Source organism: Rattus norvegicus, chromosome 5 (genome assembly GCF_036323735.1).
Source record: "Rattus norvegicus strain BN/NHsdMcwi chromosome 5, GRCr8, whole genome shotgun sequence".
In the NCBI taxonomy this organism is placed as follows: domain Eukaryota; kingdom Metazoa; phylum Chordata; class Mammalia; order Rodentia; family Muridae; genus Rattus; species Rattus norvegicus.
In genome coordinates, this window is record NC_086023.1 from 43,065,532 (window position 1) to 43,084,811 (window position 19,280).

At 39.0% G+C, this 19,280-nt stretch overlaps 1 protein-coding gene and 1 non-coding gene across 4 annotated transcripts in view; one reads left to right on the plus strand and one right to left on the minus strand.

Moving 5' to 3' along the window:
• The window catches only part of Mms22l (MMS22-like, DNA repair protein), a 115,990-nt gene that overhangs the window by 71,150 nt on the left and 25,560 nt on the right, over positions 1-19,280 (plus strand). For all 3 annotated transcript variants that reach the window (XM_039109818.2, NM_001135780.1, XM_063287584.1), the window contains 2 exons: positions 12,343-12,536; positions 17,169-17,319. In XM_039109818.2, the coding sequence (XP_038965746.1) occupies positions 12,343-12,536; positions 17,169-17,319 (345 nt within the window). The remainder of the gene's footprint in view (positions 1-12,342; positions 12,537-17,168; positions 17,320-19,280) is intronic.
• On the minus strand, positions 16,622-16,741 carry Snora26 (small nucleolar RNA, H/ACA box 26). The gene has a single exon (XR_005505406.1). It is a non-coding gene; the product is annotated as a small nucleolar RNA SNORA26 (small nucleolar RNA).

Below are 19,280 nucleotides of genomic sequence, written 5' to 3' on the forward strand. Positions count from 1 at the left end.
ATATCAAGCCTTAAGCATGCAGAAGCAGTTAAAAGGTTCATTTGCTGAGGAATTATAAAAGGAAATTAGTGATATAATAAAAGTCTTTGAGGCTCTCGACCCTAATCCCAGAGCTTTATAATAAACCTCACAGCACATTGACTTAGTGGATAATCTTTTAGGAAAGCTTTCTCCCCATCCTTTCCACTCTCGTAAAGGACTGCAGTAAAAGTAAAGAGTGTTTGTGTAACTAAGTGTCTAGAATAACAGTAATTTAAAATTGTGAAGTTTCTTTATAATTAAATATAAATGCGTTATAAGTCAATCTGAGGTGCTTTTATGAAGATTGAATTCATATGTTTAATTTTCATATTTTCTGTTTAGAATTCAAGTTAAATTTAAATTGCTATACTTTGAATATTAAATGTTTAGATTTTTGGGGGGAACAATAGGTACTCTAGTAGAGAAGTAAAGTCAAGGGAGAAAAGAAATTGGACTGGTGTATTATGAGGAATTATTTACTTTGTGCTTAGAAGAAGGTAGAAGAGGGACAAGAGCTGTCAGCGTTTATGCACATATAAAATGTCCTAATCTCAAGGGATTATAGATGGGTAAAGCTTATTTATATGCCCTAGTTAGACATTATATCACACTGGTGATTTTATTGTTATTTTCACTAGAATTTGCCTACATTTTTTGATACAAACCTTTCTGAAGCAGCACTATGTTCTTTCTGACTCCTACTTGGCTGACTTGTAATCCAAACTACTTGTCACTGTTGGATCTGATGATAGGGTTTTTAAATCCATTAACAGTTGGCAGTGGCCAGTAGTGTCTCCTATAATTTACTGGTTTTCTTGAATCTAAGAGAAGCACTGAGGAAGCAGAATGCTTTAGAGGTTTTAGAAAATTATTTATCAAAGGACACTGTGTTCCTAGTTGCATTGGATATTGTAATTATACTTCCATACAATCTGTTGACATAGAATTGGATTTGATTTAAATGGAGGGAGGAAAAAGAGACCGGACATTTTCAATATTTATTGATACACCCATTCCATTAAGATAAATTATAGAGCAAATTTTACTGCAATAGGGCCACTTTAGTTGATGTAGTTAAGAATTAGTCGACATTACCATTAGACCCTTTTCTTTTTTTAAATATATTCCCACCAATTAGGAAAAGTCTCAGAAACAGAGTTTATTTGTATAATAGGTGACTGAAAATATTTGAGTACATTCAGTGAATGTAAGAAATGACTCCTGAGTTTTTATGAAGCAAACCATGTTCCCTCATGGTGCATGACAGCTAAAGATGTAGTGGAATGATCACATTTGTCATTAGAGGGTAACAAAGCACAGTCCCATTTATTTTTTATAAGACAGCTGGTCTGTCCAAAGCCTCCTCCTGAACTCAATTTTAAATTCTCAATTGGCTGGTGAGGCCAGAAGGGATATTTACCTAATTTGGTTCCTGAGATGACTTCATTCAAATTACCAGTGATCACATGATCGAAAAGAATTGAGCGCTTCATTTTCCGCAGCTGTTTTCCGTGCTTTGTCCTGACTTGAGACTGGAACGACCTCAGCCTGCTCAGCATCTCCCATTTCCTTAGCATCTGTGTAGGCAGCGCATTTATTCTCAGGCATAAAATCCTGAGGTCGTTAAACTCCTGAAAGCCTCCCCCTTTATGTTTCAGATATATTATTAAAGATGAATGCATCTCTTATCCAGCACAAAGGACAAGTGAGCTAGCTAGGCACACGAGCCTGGTGACCATGTTTTGATTCTAGAACCCACATAGAGGTGGCAGAGAACCAACTCTACAAAGTTGTCCTCTGGTCTGCACATATTCCTCATAGCTTGTTTGCCCACAGCACACCCTACAGCAACGGTCTTGATCATGACTGCCCTCCAACCAAGGAATGGAGATCCATGTTGTTTTCCACTGGTGACCTTACTACTGTCATATTCTGGATTCTGTGTTTCGTATAGAAGGCTGTTGTCTTATCTCTGCCATTTTCACCCATTACCTTACTTGCCATTAAGTTTGGAGCATGAGCTCATAGGAATCGAGTGCCTAACTGAACAAACAGTCTAAAGCATTTAGAAATGAGCTGCCATGGTCTAGTGATGATAGTTTGGGGGGTTTCCTTTAGCAGTCTACACGTCATAATATCATATTCCTTAACAGTTTCTTACATTTCATAGAACTTCATCTAACCATCGCTTGTCTTCATTCATAACAATTGGTTGAAACCTCTTATAGTACAATATCTAGAGTTTACATACAAACATAGGTTAAACTGCTACCACAAAGACAAAATAACAGAAATAGATAATAATAGAGAAATGTATTCATTCAACTCACGGCCATGTAGTACAGAGCACCCATTGCCAGCATAGCAAAATTAGCCTTTTCATTTAGCAGGATGTCTAAGTGTGAATCCTTATGTGCAGCATGATGTTGGCTGTGTAAGGTGGTTTTGTTTGTCTGGGTTGATTGGGGTTTTTGGGGTTTTTTTTTTGTTGTTGTTGTTGTTTGTTTTTTGTTTTTTTTTTTTTTGACCTTGATGACTTGTTTACTTAAGTTCAGCTTTTGAGACAAACTTTTGAAATCCCAAAGATTATTGTCACAACAGTATTTTAGTAAGGACACATGCAGTTCACTGTAGGATCTCTCATAGAAGTGATCATTTGATTACCCTCTGTTTTTATAATTTTAACCACACAGTATCTGGTAGCAGAAAAGCCTGAACTGGTGAGCATAGTGCACTGCATTCCATTATTATTCCAGTTAAAGTTCTGCCTCTCGCCACCACCATTTGTCATATGTTAGGACTGAATTGTTGGTAATTCCCTAGACCAGTAGTTCTCAACCTGTGGGTTGTTGATGCCTTTGGACGTTGCATATCAGACATCCTGCAGGTCAGACATTTATTATAATTTATAACAGCAAAATTACACTTATGAAGTACCAATGAAATAATTTTATGGTTGGGGTCACCACAACATGAGGAACTGTATTAAAGGGTCACAGCATTAAGAAGGTTGAGAGCCATTGCCCTAAACAGTGCAGAATTTCCTGTTACTTTATTTATATTTTTTTAATTTCTTGACCTTTTCTGTAGTATTTTCAATTACTACAACTTTGATGATAGTGCTGGTATTTCCTCTCCACGAAGCACTCACTGCACCCCTAGTTTTTTTAAGGTCATAGTCCTTTGTGTATATCTTAAGTGTACATTCTTTGAATGGAAGCATTATGTATGCTGGTTAGCACCCTGTAAAGTGTTTCCTGTAACTAGACACGGAAGTGTTTTTGTGAGCTCAGCGCTGGAAAGCATGGTTCTGGTATCTGGATTCACTCTTCTCCTCTAGACAAAGTGTATGTGTTTTTAATTAAACATTGCTTTTTTTTTTGTTCTGATTTCAGCCAGTGATTGACATCATTGAACAAATGGTACCGCATTTCTATTTACTGTATTGCCTTCTAATGCTACTATAAACGTGTCCAGAATAGTCAAAATGGTTGTTTTTCTCTCTAACCTCTGTGCTGTTACACTTTTTTTTTTTAAAGATATAAATTACACTTCTACATTAGTAGCCTATCATGCACTTGGATTTTATGCAGAATTCTTACCATCATTTTTTAACACCTCATATGATCGCTAACCTAGTATCTATCTGCTGCCCTGTCTCATGTGGGGATGCACCCATTGTAAGTACTCAGCCAGTGTTGCTGCATGAAACCTTAGGGCATATTACCATAGTGCTTTGCTGAAGTTAGGATCTGAAGTGTACCCCAAAGTGTATGGCAGAGCTTTTGCCCCTTCACTGAGGGCCTGTCTCTCTCTGCCTCTGACCACCATGAGAGCAGACCTCCTGTGCCTCGTGTTCCAACCGTGACATGGCAGTCCATCCCCTACCAAAAGCAACAGAGCCAGTCATGCGTGAACCCAGGAATCCACAGTTCCAGAAACGTGGGCATGCTTGATTCATTGTTCAGCGTTGGGCTTGTAATTCTTTCTTGTGTTGATGTTTCCATCCTTGCACATTAAGTCACTTGGCCCTAGCAAAAGCTTAAGTGATCAGTCGCCATTGACCTTTGAGATCCTTATAACATAGCTTACAATCCCCGTGAATGTTAAATTTTGGTATGTTGCAGTGTTGCGTCTAGTATCTCACAGGGATTTGCTCACGTTCCACTTCGTAACTACTTTAAACGTTTTGTATACAAATAAGTACAGTATTAGAACGCTGATCATAAAATGGCATTGGAGAAACCACAGAGCAGTGATTCTTATTCGGGACATGGAATCTATTCTGACTGCACAGGTCCCAGTTCTGTTCTCTTGCACATGGGCTGAGTAGTCTGCTCTGTGCTACACTGTACTTAGAGTTTTCTCTGTAAAATAAGGATAGTAACAGCAGTTACAGCTCATCTGCTTAGACCAGGCCTAGTACAGAGGTTGTAAGTTGTCTGGAATTGCTGGCTAATGATAACAGTTCCTCAATTTTTTGTTTTTTAATTTAAACTCTACAAAGTACTCGTCAATAAAATTCATCAGACCCAATGTTTATGCCCATGTTGTGGCCAAGAAACAACAAAAATGGAGAGTGCTTAATTTAATTTTTAAGTAAGATTTATGTAATAATTGGAGGAAATGAAGAAATAGCTTTCTATATTCCGCCATGTCTGTGTCCAGGTCTGTACTTTTTCTATGATGTCTCCTGCCTCTAAATCGCACTCCCGAGGACTTGAAGCGATAGTTATACCTGAGCTACAACCGTCTCGCTCTCCATGCTACAAACTGTTCTCACCTATTTCCTAGGTTACCGGCTCTGTCGATGATAATGGGACTTTATACTTCCGTGTAATGGATGAAAACCTGGGTTCCAAGTTCTAGGTCATCGTCTGTTCTCCTTCCTAGACATTTTCATTTACACATTTTTCTTTACACACCGCAGAGCCCTTTATTTCCCCCAGGTCATCTGCTGAATGTCACTGTGTACTTCATAGTTGGTACTGCTTCTCTGTAGAATCCGCCGGCTCAAAGCAGTCAAAACTCTGCTTTGTAAAGTACTCTAGGATTGGGTCTGTAAGCCAGGTCTCTCGTTTATCACTTGTGCCTCATCAGTGGCCTGCACAGGCCTTCTAAACAGAACTGAAACTGTGTTAGTTCACCGGCAGAGACTGAGTTTCTGTTTACCTAGAGGCATTTGAGGTTGCTTCCCTCTTCCCCACTTCCCAGTTCTTAAAGACAGGATTGTATCAGGTAGTGGTTCTCAACACCCCTCAAGCTGACACCCTCTAATATACTTCCTTATACTGTGGTGACCCCAACCATAAGATTATTTTCGCTGTTACCTCATGACTCTAATTTTGCTACTGTTAAGAATCACAATGTAAATATCTGTGTTTTCCAGGGCTCTTACATGACCCCTAGAGAGGTCATTGCCCACAGACTGAGAACTGCTGTATTAGATAGTTTTTAAAGTAATTTCCAGCTTTAAAACTTTGGAACTTGGGTTATTTGTTATTTTTGTATAGAGAAGCAGAAATGGACAAGCAAAGAAAAGGATCTAAGGGAGTTGCTCATGAGGGATCCTCATTTTCTTTCTGTCCACTGTGTGACCAGTTTACCACAGGCAGACCTTACCATAGCAGCACAGGCCTGCTAAGTTCCCAGGGAAGAATGCAGAGAAGAGCCACAGATCGCATTTGTTGCCACTCCAGTGTGGTTGGGGTCTGATGAGACATGTGGAATCGAGACAGATGAAAACAAGAAAGGAGATCGTGGAATGTGGGGAAAGGGGAACTGAGTAACGACATCTCTTTACTGTGAGAAACGAGTCGAGACGGCAGAACTCAATATGAAGCTTCCAAACTGTGTGAATAGTGGCTTTGAAAGAGTCTGGGTGTGAGCGTGGACTTATGAATACTTCTGAAGGCTTACATGCTTTTCAGAAAAATCCTGTTAGGTGTCTGTAACAACCATTAGCGCTGTTCTTGACTCAGGACTAGGAATCGGAAGTCATTCCTTCCAGGGTCACACGGCTCTGCTAGCTTTGCCATAACCAACTCCATAGCACATTCTCCTTTAGTCTCAATTCCTCGTCTCTAAGATTTGAATAATAATTGTTTCTGCTTCACAGGATGAGAAATAATGTTTATAAAATAGTTGACATAATACAAGGCTCATAGTAAATGCTAATAAATGCTAGGTATTGCTATTATTTCTACTATGAAAGCTGCAATTTGAGTAACTTGACATTTGGCACATTTATTTTCTGTGATACTATATTTCGTCATTTATAATGTAAAATGATCTGGTTATTATTCTTCCACATGTGTGTATCAGAATTATTTACATGTGTGTAACAGAATTATTTTAACCTACATGAAAACTGTTTTTACTCAAAGCAATTTCCAAGTGTTGCTGAAATTTATATCTTTTGGTTTTGATTTTACCTTTAAGGCAGCAAAAACCTTCCCATTTTTCCACTGATGGTGGTAGTAGGTAGAAAGTATCTAAAAATGTCTGTGGCATCTGAAGTTAGAATAGTATTTTCCTTCACAGTTGCATCCCTGGTGATGGCACTTCCTTTACTGCCTGTGTGCACATGCTTCCTTCCCTCCTCCCCTCCCCTCCCCTCCTCTCCCCCTCCCCCTCCCTCCCTTCTTCCTTCCTTCCTTCCTTCCTTCCTTCCTTCCTTCCTTCCTTCCTTTCTTTCTTTCTTTCTTTCTTTCTTTCTTTCTTTCTTTCTTTCTTTCTTTCTTTCTTTCCAATATATAACTCTTCCATGGTGCCCAAAGAGCCAAATTGTACTCGTGATCAGGATCTTTTTTCTGGAGCTAGGAAATTGAAGTCTCACTCGTCAGCCTGCTGCACGATTCCCTTCTCAGACACATAGATGCCACCCAAAAACTTTCTGATATCCTTGTTTTTAACTGTTGTGGCTTGTTCAATCAGAGCCACTGCATTTGAAACAAGTTCATTATCATTTCCTTCAAGGATTAATTCATCCTTCTGGGCTTGAGAGACAACAAGCAACAGCTGTCCTCATCTGAACCTGCCCAAATTTCACCCAAGAAAATGTGGATTTCAACCACAGACCCATTCTCCTGAATAACAACATTGATAGGGAAGTGAGCATACACAGACCTCATCTTGTAAGGGAAGCCCAGTGTCACACCCTTGATCATGTTCTGAACATGACTGCAGATGGTTCTGACAGTGGCCAGTTCCTTCCTGTTACCCCACAACTTGTCAACATGGAGCCTTTTCTTTTTCTTTCCACAAAGACTCGGCTGTACATTGATGTGATTGAAGTCCCTCCTCAGAGTTCTCCTGCGGGCCTTCACACTGACGGTGTGCCCCTTCAGAGTGATGTCGACATTTTCTGGAATGACAGTCTGATTGCTGAGAATGGTCTTCATTCTTGCAGTAGATGGGGCAAAGAGCTGCCCGCGATTTCTAATGCTCCACTTTCACTAACCCTTTATTGTTAGTTTTCCATTCCAGAAACTGATTTTAAAAATTACCTGAGATTGCACAGGTATTTTGAACTTGTGGTTACATGCAGATATTTGACTCAGCGTCCACAATGGCTGATGCTTTGCCATTCTTTTTCTCCGTGGTTCTCTCGGGACGGGGACTGAGTAGGCGCATTAGCATGTTCTGGTTAGTCTGCTTTCCCAGTCTGCAGTACTCAGTGGTACACATTTCTCCTGCTTTTGTGGGGGTCAGTGTCTCAGCTTTAATTAGACCCTGTCTTTCCTCTGCTCACTCTGCCTTGAAAGGAATACACTCTGGCAGCATCAGGTATTTACATAATGGTTTGTGTTTTACCATTATGTATTCAGATCTCTGAGTCATATCCCTGAGGTAACCAGTAGATACTCCTGCTGCGTCATCAGTTTTTGCTGCAGAGGTAAAAGGTGGGTCATATTTGTTGTCCTTCTCAATATTGCCTTGAGTACATGTGTCTTTTTCTAGTCTTAGCTATTATGGAATTCTACTATTGCCCTTGGCATTTCAAAGCTCAGGGCCATCTTTGTCTCTCCTAGGTCTTTCCTTTCTTGCTGAAATTTCCTTAGTCCGCATAAGATGGGAAAAACAGCAACAACAATTAATGTTTAATCATTTAAAAACCTGTATGCTGTGAGTTACTGTGGAAAGGAAGCATCTCTCTTCAGCATCAGGTTTAGGTTTCAATATGGTCAGCCCTTAGCCATGTGAACTTTGGATGTATTATTTAACTTTTCCGCTGCCAGCTTCATCTTCTGTAATGAGTCATCTCATGGCTCTTGGGTTTTCTTTACTTAGTTGACATGTCAAAACATGGCATTTATACATCTTGTGGGGCAACATGTTATGCATGTATATGTTATAAAATGGTAAAGTCAGCTCAAGCACCTCTCTCTTCAGATACATAGCCTTTCTTTATGGTAAAATGTTCAGAGTATTTTAAACTCACAGTAGATTGTTATTTTGGGGATGAGGGTACTAGTAGGGGTTAACACCAGGGCCTTGTGCGTGCTAAGCAAGTGCTCTACCACTGAGCTATGTCGCCAGCCTCTTTACTGTTAGAATATTCAATGCATAATTATTGTCTATGCTCATCTTACACTGCATAGCGTAGCAGAATTTATACTCTTCTTCCTGTACCTGCTTTATTTCACTTAGTATCTTCCTCTTTGTCCAAAATTTCATTATTTTTGAGGGAAGAAAGAAGTAGGGAGGCAGGAGGGCGCACAGGAATATGCATGGGTGAAGACTCGAGGTCAGCGTTAGGTGTCTTCAGTTGCTCTCCATTTTAATTAAGGCATGGTCTCTCACTGAACTTAGAGGTGACTGACTCAACTAGTCTAATAGGCCAGCAAGTTCCAGGGATCTTCCTGTCTCACCCTTCCTGGTGCTAACATCATAGATGCATGATCATTTACCCAGGCCTTCTATGTAGGGGACAGTGCTCCAAACTTAGGTCCTCAAACTTGCTTGGTGTGCTGGCTAGTTTTATGACACCTTGACACAAGCTAGAGTTATCTGGAAGAAGGGAGCCTCAATTGAGATTTCCTCCATAAGATCCGGTTGTAGGGCATTTTCTTAGTGATTTGTGGGTGGCGGTCCACCCTATTATGGGTTTTATAAGAAAGCAGGCTGAACAAGCCATGATAAGCAAGCCTGTAAGGAGCGCCCCTCTGTGTTTTCTCTTTCTGCCCCTGCTCCAGATTCCTACCCTGTTTTGAGTTCCTATCCCGATTTCCTTCAACGATGTGCTACAGTGTGGAAGTGTTAACCAAATGAACACCTTCCCTCCCAACTTGCTTTTGGTCATAGTGTTTTATCACAGCAATTGAAGCTGGAACACTTGGGAGGATTCTGCCAGCCAAGCCATCTTGAAGACCCAGAACTTTGTTCTTTTGTGGCTGAGTTAGATTCTCTGATATTTGTAGATCACATTTTCTCTTTCCACTCCTCACTTGGTGGACACGGGGTTGATTCCTTTGGTTGGGTATAGTTAAGTAGTGCTGCAGTAAACACTGGAGTGCAGATGTCTCTTTGACATCCAGACTTCATTTCCTTTGGATTCGTGCCCAGGCCTGGGACTGCTGGATCATATGGTGTTTCCATTTTAATTTTTTGAGGAACCTCTATAATGACCAAACTAATCTATAAGACACTCCTGCCAACAGGGTAGAAAGGTTCCTATGTTTCTACATTCTCACCAGTGCTCATTACCTGCTTTTTTGTAATCTCCAGAACCACCTTTAAAACCAGAATGCACTCTTAGTATAAACATAGTTTATGTCTCTCTATCATGGAGATGTAAGGGTCCATGCAAAACAAAACTGAATTTTGCTATACAGACTTACATTAATCAATACCTTTCCCTGTCTTAGAAATTACTAGCAGAAAGAGATTCTTTACTAATAGAACTTTAAAAAACTGTTGAGAATTTCATCCACGCTTATGTGTTTTCAAATCCATTTTATATTTCTCTCCTGCAATTCCTCCTTGATAATAGCCATTCTTCACTAGAATGGAGTCATCTCATAATAGCTCATTGCGGATTTAGTTTTTATTCCTCTGATGACTATTGATATTGAGTATTTTCCATATGCCCATTAGCTATTTGTATGTGGTCTTTTGAGACATATCTGAAATATTTTTAAGTGATTTTTGTTTTGTTAATAATAAGATTTCGGATTGCATGTTATCTCCTGACTAATGTGTTGTTTGTAAATATTTTCTCTCTGATTCTAAGTGCTTTAAGTTGATTGTTTTCTTTGTGGTAACAACATTTTAGTTTAATATTCCAGTTGTCTATGTTTGCATTCCTATATTTTTGGAGGGGTGGGGGTCTTACTCTAAAGCTCCTTGACTATTCAGTGTCCTCGACTGAATAGTTTGTTTCAGGTTTTATATATAATGCTTTAATCCATTTTGAGGTTTTTGTTTTGCTTTGTTACTTGAGGGGGTTGGAAAACTGACCCGCCCACCCACTCCCCATGTTTTGAGGTAAGATATTGCTGTGTAGCCAGAATAGCTTCAAACTCATGATGCCTCTGCTTTGTCCTCCTCGATGCACAGATTACAGGTGTGCCCAGCAAGCAAAGTAGTAGGGAAGCTTGCAGGTAGAAACTGATTAGAAGTGTTACTCCTTCCTTGGGTGTAGGTTTTAGTGAGTAAAAAGTGGCTTATATAGAAATAGTGAGTGATACATTATTTATTATTCTTTAAAATCAGTATACCTAAAAAAAAAAAAAACTACTAAACTCAGGAGAAATAGTCATTATTTTGGTTAGACTTCAGTGCATGAAAGTATTTCTGATCTTTTCTGTGTTATCAGGGGCAGTTGAGTTAGTTGCCAAAGAATTCTAGTAGTCTCTCATTTTATTCTAAGCTACAGGACCCAAACTGGTCTTTAGCCTCTAATGTAAATGGAGAGCATCTCAGGAAAATTTTTATATGGAAAACATAACAGATACTTACTTAGCTTTTGTTTGTTTTTATGAGAATAGCTTGCTAGATATCCTTTCCCAAGGCATTTGTACACTTTTTCTATACTCTTAGTAAGATTAAGTGGTGTCCCATGATGTGCAGAAATCCAATGTAAAGGGATAGAAGCTCTTAATATTATGTAATTTTTACTTGGAATTTTTGCTCCTGGGTATATAGTCATGTCACAAGATGTGGTCTTATAACCACTTTGTAGAATTACTTTAGGTACACGTCCTGAACAAACTGATTAAAAGATCAAGAATGCTACCTTTGAATTAACTATATTTTAAAGTACTGATTACTTTCCTAAGTTGGAAACAGTTTCTGACAAAGGAAGCCTTGGACCTTTTGTGTGTGTGTGTGGTTTGTTTTTTTTTTTTTTGTTTGTTTTTTGTTTTTTTGGGTTTTTTTTGTTTTTTGTTTTTTGGGTTTTTTTGTTTTTTGGGTTTTTTTTAATCTCTTGTTTTCTGTGTAACAGAAGAGCGCAAATAGAAGGATGATAATCCACAGTTACTTCTGCTCTTCAGGATGGTGTGGCACTGATGGAATCACACACAGAAAATAGCTGTACTTTACATTTAACACGACATTTTATTTGCTTCTGAATGGATTGCTTTCTAAATGCCTCTCTTCCCAATCATTGAGAAGTCTCATAGTTCTTTCTTTTCATAGTCTGGTAATCTCAATTTACTGCAACTGTGTTTCTTAGGTTCCAAAGATGCTTAAATTTTAAGTTAACAAACAGTAATTAATAATAAATCAGAATTTAAGACAGCATTGAATTATGCTTTGTTAATGAACAGAATGTTTTATTGTCTGTGAAAATGATATCCTCTTCTCCAATAGCCAAGATCGTCCCCATAGTTTTATATACCAGCACAAAGCCTGCTCTTTTACACAAGAAAAATGTTCAATTGGAAATATAATACCTAAACCAAATGCTCTTCTTACCTTCTTCCCAATATGTCTGTGTTGAAAAACCCTCAGGAGAAAATGGTTTAAAAAACTATTTTTATGCCTAGATTCTAAGTTAAATCACTTGACATACTTGATTTGTAAAATGCAGATCCTCATTCTGAAGTTGCCTGTTTCTCATTTAGATCTGACATATTAAAAAGCATATAATTAATGGTTGACATTAGTAATTAACATTAACTTTATGGTGTTTGATATGCCTTCTTCATCATCCTTCAAATAATAAGAAGTATATTATGCCTTGGCAGAAAGGTTTCAGTTATACAAATGCTCCTTCAGTTTTCACAGGATATAAATGTGAAAAACAAAAAAAAGTCTTAAAAAACAGCCTGCTTTCATTTCTTGAGTGTTAGATATATTTTTATTTCTTTTTAGGAGTATCCGTCAGCAATTGTGTCAGGAACTTCAGAGAGAGAATGTGGACCGGATCCTGCAGTCTTCATTATCGGCTAAAGAGCGCCCCCTGGCTGCCGTCGCCGGTGCACTGTGGAGGCATTTCTTTTCCTTTCTCAAGAGTCAGAGAATGACACAAGTGGTGCCTCTCTCCCAGCTTGCAGATGCTGCTGCAGGTCAGCATTAACTGTCATTGCCAATTGCTTTCTCCCTTTGCAGACTTTTGTCAGTATTTCCCTCTATCTCTTGCTTCTCACCAGTCCTTGTGATATATGATGAGACAAATAACATGTTTAAATTGTGTTTGGCTTATATATTTATTCATTAAAAATTAACTGATTGGGGGCTGGGGATTTAGCTCAGTGGTAGAGCGCTTACCTAGGAAGCGCAAGGCCCTGGGTTCGGTCCCCAGCTCCGGAAAAAAAGAACCAAAAAAAAAAAAAAATTAACTGATTATTAAAAATAAAAGGTAATTTTCAGACATACACTGAAGTTCACAAACTTGTTATTCTCACAATTATTTGGAAGGTAAGTTAGTAATATGCTTTCATACTTTATAGCAGTTAACTAAATATAATTTGTATAAAAACAAAAAACAAAGAAACAAATTTAACCTTTTAATACTAAGAGTAAGCTCAGGATGGAATGGTATGCTTAGAATGTTAGTGTCCTGGCTTCACCTAGATTTTATTTTGAATTATAATTTTTATTTATGTTGACTGTTGACCCAAAGACATGTCCTTAGGCATTCATGGAATCATGTACAATTAGGCAAAATTTTAAATATATGGACATTTTCCAGTTTCCCAAGAAGTCATTATATTTTTCTTCTAAGAATATAACGTTATAAATAGATAAGAGATTTGTATTATCACTGCATATGTGTAAATAGAGTTCATTTAAAGGGTTTTTAAAATATATTTAAATGTAATGCTTTGAACAAACAACAGTGACAAAAGTCCCTATGGTCTAAATCAGCATTTATTTTATTCTGGGATGAAGAAAGATGAGCTAAAAATGAAGGAATGAATGATAAAAAAAATAGATCAGAAGTTGAAAATCTTGGAGCACTTCACCCTTTATACAAAGTACAAAAGACTTTCTACACACACGGACAGAAGACTGGCAGGGTCATGTTTTCCACCTAGTGTGGTATCTGAGATAATACATATTGGTAGTAAGTTGAAATTTATTCTGTCATCCAGAATGCGAGACCATCAACAAAAGTGTTAGTTTCGCATTAGTTTAGTTGACGCTGTCCTAGGTTCTAAAAGTAAATGCCAAACCAATCCAAAGCCAATGACATATATTTCTGAGTTGAAATAGACTTAGGTTGACAGAATATGATTTCCTGCACTTAAGAAAAAGTTATTTAAATTCTCACTTTTGCGTGTACTTGGGATATACTAGTTAGAGGGACCACCACAAACCAGAATACCCCATTCTCACAGAAGTTGTGATCTAGTGAGTGGTGGGGCCAAGAATCATTTGTTGGTGTTGTTTATGAGAGTCTTGCTTGGTTGCCCCGGCTTTGGGGATTTGTGATCTTGCTGCCTTAGCTTCCTGAGTCTGGATTACATACGAGCTACACCACATCCAGCAAAAACAAACTAAAATAGGGCAGGGGGAGAAGGGTTTAAATGGAGTGCTCAGGGAGGCAGTGACTCAAGGGAGATGAGACACGGTGCTTAGGGAACTAGAGGGATGACACAGACTTGGGTGGAATGGGAAAGAGAGAGGCCGGCATGGGAAGCCTGCCCTCTGCCTTCTGAGCAGTTGGAAAGACTTCACATTGATGTGGAGATTAGAAGCTGTTGGTGTTTTTTCAAAAGATGAAAAATAGTCGTTCTGGCTGATGAGATAAAGGGAAGCAAAGAGGAAAATAAGGCAGTTAGAAAATTATTCAAACAGCTCAACCAAATTGGACTAAAGTTGTAGTGTAGATAGTGAGAAATAGTCAGACCTAAAGGAAGGAAAGGTAGACCTACTGATATTTATTAAGTAAATAAAGTAATATAACCAGAATAATTCCTGAAAGGTGTCTAGAGTAACTAGCAATTGACTGTTATAAGATTATGAAGGAACTATTTTATGACAGAAAATTGAAAATTCTTAAGTTCTTAGGGTGTTTTGGTTTGTTTTAAGGTACTCATTAAAGTCTAAATACATTAAGTGAGAACTTGGATATAATAAGCAGGCTTCCCAGCAGAGATCCAAGCTAGAGGTTTGTTTGTATACTACCCATGGGTAAATAGTCTTTGAAGCCCAGAAACTGGCTAAGATGGTTATTAGTGTAAGAATGATGAAGAGAGGACACTGTGAATCAGTTCACAGTGTGTTTCTGTGAAGATTTGCGGCTCAAGAGAAACAAGGAAGGACACTGTAAAGGAATGTAGGTAAGAGGCAAACCAAGAGAGTGTGATGCTGTGGGAACTAGGGTGGAGAGCTGTAGAAGTAACGTTTATTTACCAGATGTGATTGTTTCTCAGAGGCACCCTGCTGAATAAGCTCACCTCTTCCAGTTCTTTCTGAGCTCTGGCTGGCTGGTTCAACTCAGCTGTTCAGGCTCAAAGTCCTCTCCCAGCTGCCCGGTTGACTCTGGCTTCTCTCAGCTTCTCACTGAATTGATCTGTTTGGCCAAACTGCCTCTGACCTCCACTCATCTGAACTGCTCTGCACTCAGTTCCACTCTTACTCCCAGTGCTGCTCTTCTAAGTCACCTCTCTTTTCTCTCTTTTCTCCTGAGAGTTGGGCATATCTTATTTTTGAGTCATCTGTTAAATCTTTCTCTGATTCATCACTTTGTTTACCCCTCAGTTAATTTTCACTTCTACAAACTAATGTTACTTTAAAGGTGTGTACTAAGGGCATGCATGTATTCCAGCCAGATCACAGAGATGGGCAGAGGCATGTGTGGTGTGTGGTGATGGGGTTGGGAGTCCCTGCACCTGTGGAGCTGTGTGTCCTCCTCTACAGTTCTCTGCTTTATTAAGACTTGGTGTCTCAGGGGTTGGGGATTTAGCTCAGTGGTAGAGTGCTTGCCTAGCAAACGCAAGGCCCTGGGTTCGGTCCTCAGCTCCGAAAAAAAGACAAAAAAAAAAAAAAAAAAAAAGACTTGGTTTCTCACTGAACTAAGGCTGCTCAGCCAGTGAATTCCAAGGACCCACTATTACCACACTCTAACCCCACAATTATAGATGTGCACTACCATGCCTGGCTTTCGTGTGGGTGTTCAAGATTACAGCTCAAGGCATCATGCTTATGTAGCCAGGGCTCTCCACACTGAGTCACCCCTGCTGTAGTCCTGAAGTGGTTTTTGTAAGTTCAGAGAATCATTGAACTGATTGAAGATGATTGAAGAAATGCAACAGTTGAAGGGAAATAGTGCAGAAGCCATGTAGCTTGGTGTTGAGTTCTTGTATAGTATGCACATGGCCTAGGTTCAGTCTCCCACATTCCAAGAACAGCACATGCCTTTAATTCTAGCATTCTGGAGGCAGAAGCAGGCAGATCTCTGAGTTTGAGCCAAGCCTGGTCTACAGAGCTAGTGCCAGGTCAGCTAAGTCTACACAGAGAAACCCTGTCTCAAACAAACAAACAAAAGGACAAAGGAAAGAAAGGAAGACAGTAATGTATAATGTGTGTAAGAATGGACCATGCCATCAAATTGCCTAAAGAAGGAAAAGCATGAAAGAGGAGATAGGAAACAGATAGGAAATCAAATGATTAGAGCTTTGTTGTAAGCAAAGAATTGATAGAGTTTGGGTCCTAGAGGAAGGGAGCTGTGAAGCAAAATTTTCAAGATGGAGTTTTTAAAATGAAGTTGTACAGAGATAATAATTGATAATCCCGAGTGATTGGGTATCAACATGGGAGTGTTTAAGTCTTGGGGAAGATAGTCATGGAATAAAGGGATTCCATATAGATAGGATCATGCAGAACGGCTGCTGGGGAGTCACAGATCCTAGGCAGCCGGAGGCTGTACCACAAGAGCATGTTACCGGTACAGTTGATGTTGCATTGTGTGAATTCAGTAGTAAGAGGGAATGGATACACAGCCACGTCAGCGAGCTTCCCAGGGGCCAGTGCTGGAGACATTGATGTGGGAGCGTAGGCACAGATTAAACCGACAGACTTCTGGAAAGTTATCTGCTTAACATGATTAAAGAACTCTGGTTTCTAGATTGTGGGTTCTGGAGAAAGTGGGTATCTTTTTTTTTTTCTTTCTTTCTTTTTTTTTTTTCTTTTTTCTTTTTTTTCCATCTGTGACTCCAGACAGGATCTAAAGAGGAGTGCAGTTTTCCTCTCTGGGTTTTGTGGAGACTTCCTTTACCCTTCTGTGTTAGCCTCTTAAAGTACTGCGACAACCTTAAAAGGGCACAGGAAAGGGCGGACAGTGGGTATCTTTAATCATAGATCACTGTTTAATAGAAGAGAATGGTTGGGATGGGCGGAGAGCATGAATGCCTGTGGTGCGTGGCAAGTAAATTAACTTAATCAAAGAAGAGTGGATACAGGAAATACTTTTAGCTAGGTCTCTACGTAATAGAGGCATATTCATAAAATCCACTGGTTTGATTGGAAGCAGCCATATCTGTAATCATATTACTAAACTAGATGCTTTGAAACCTTTTCGGAGATCTAAATGGTGTTTACATTTGACAATATGAATTTAGTTGCTTAAACTGAAATTACATTTTTTTAATGTTACATTTTAATTGGGATTTTTTTTTTTAAATCCTTGTAATTCAAGGCGAGGCGGGGAGATTTGCAAATGTCTTACCTGAACTTTCTCTTTTTAAATATAGATTTTACTCTGCTAGCAGTGGACATGCCAAACACAGCACCACCAGATCTTCAGCCTCAGCCAGTTATATCAATAATGCAGCTTTTTGGTTGGGATGATATCATCTGGCCCCAAGTTGTAGCAAGATATTTAAGTCATTTGTTACAAAATAGGTATGTACCCTTAAGTACCCTGGAAGGGGTTTTTCTAATGTAAACTAATGTTTATTATATATCCTCTCATTTGGCAGGTAAAATTTTAGCAGGTAGTATGAAACCTAAATTAGTGGTTTGATTTACACATACACGTACATATGTGTGTGTATGTGTATATATATATATATATATATATATATATATATATATATATATATATATATATATATATATATGTCTGTTACAAGTTCATACTCTCAGTAAGCCTGCCTCGTTATCTTAAAGTGACTTTTCTGTATTCCTTAGGGAGAAAAAAAAATGGTATAGGCATCATTGCTGAATCAATAAAACACTGGTATATTATTTCAGGTTTAGACTTAATGACAATTTTAAAAACTCGATACTTGTGAGATCATGAACAAGACACTTCTCTCTTTTTTTTATTGGACAGTTTATATATTTACATTTCTGGAGAAAGTGGGTATCTTTTTTTTTTTCTTTCTTTTTTTTTCCAATTCCCCCGTCCCATACCCCCTCCCCCAGCTTCTATGAAGATGCTCCCCCTCCCGCCTACCCATTCCCACCTCAACACCCTGGCATCCCCTACAGTGGGGAAATGAGCCTTCACAGGACCAAGGGCTTCTTCTCCTATTGATGCCAGACAATAAGGCACTTATTGTATCTTCTGCCTTTGTCATACAGAAGCTATGAGGAACAACCTCAGTAATATATAGAGACGTATATGAAAAAATGAGGTAAAGTTAATGTAGATGTTGTGTAATATGGGAACTTTATAAAAGCATCAAGACAAAGAGGATAAGCTCACCCAGGCCTGTGAGACGGAGTAGCCCTTATGGCAGCTGCCTGGTAGGGATCTGCAGTGATGCAGTGAGTCACTTGTTTTCTAAGGAGATTAATTAGGCAGCATCATTAAGCATGTGTTGTCTCACTGGGCTTTGACTTATAAAATGAAAGAATTCAGCATCAGCTTTTAGAATTTCTTCTAGTATTATCTAACAAAAGTGAATTTTATTGTTTATTGCTCTTAACTCACTCACCTTTATTAACATGGAAACTCCTAAGCCCCAAAGTAAAGACCAAGTTGTAAAACTGAACCTTTTTAATTCCGTAACTTTAAGTGTACAATTTAATGTTCCTTCCTTTGATGGCTGCGCATATATAAGACTGTGTGGCTGTGTCACTAAGAAACTTCACAGTGACAACGTTGTCCTGTCCTCTGTAACCATCACAAGTCATATAAGAAATTGCTGTCGCAGCACCACCAAGACCACATTTGAGCATCCATTGTTTACAGGATTGCTGTACCTTGGGCTTACTCTCCTATTGAGCTCGCCTCCTTGTGTCAGAGTCCCAACTCTTACATTCTCTTCAATAACTGCACCCAGAGAGATGTGTGTAGGGAGGATGGTGGGTTCTTTTTCACACAAGTATTGCTTTCAGCTCAAACGTGTTACCTGTGCCCTCTTAAAAAGTAGGCCCATTGGTCTAAAGAGCCTTTATACTTAGTGATGTTCTCATTACCAACAAAGACGACTCTAACCTTCCTCTTTCAAACGTTTTCTTCCTTCCTTCCTTCCTTCCTTCCTCCCTCCCTTCCTTCCTTCCTCTCTCTCTCTCTCTCTCTCTCTCTCTCTCTCTCTCTTTCTTTCTTTCTTTCTTTCTTTCTTTCTTTCTGTGTTTTCTCAGCATGGCACTGTTTAGGTAGGGCGTAATCTTCAGATCCATGGGGTTTTTTTGGTCTTCCTTGACTGTTCCTCATCTTCTCAACTGTCTTTCTCTCTGTGTCTCTGTCTCTGTCTCTGTCTCTGTCTCTGTCTCTCTCTCTCTCTCTCTCTCTCTCTCTCTCTCTCTCTCTTAAATGGGAATACAGATGATGGCCATGGCATTTATGGTATAATTCAAAAGATTTATTTTGAAACATGAGGTTCACCTTAGAGATATAAGACACAGATTCTCTG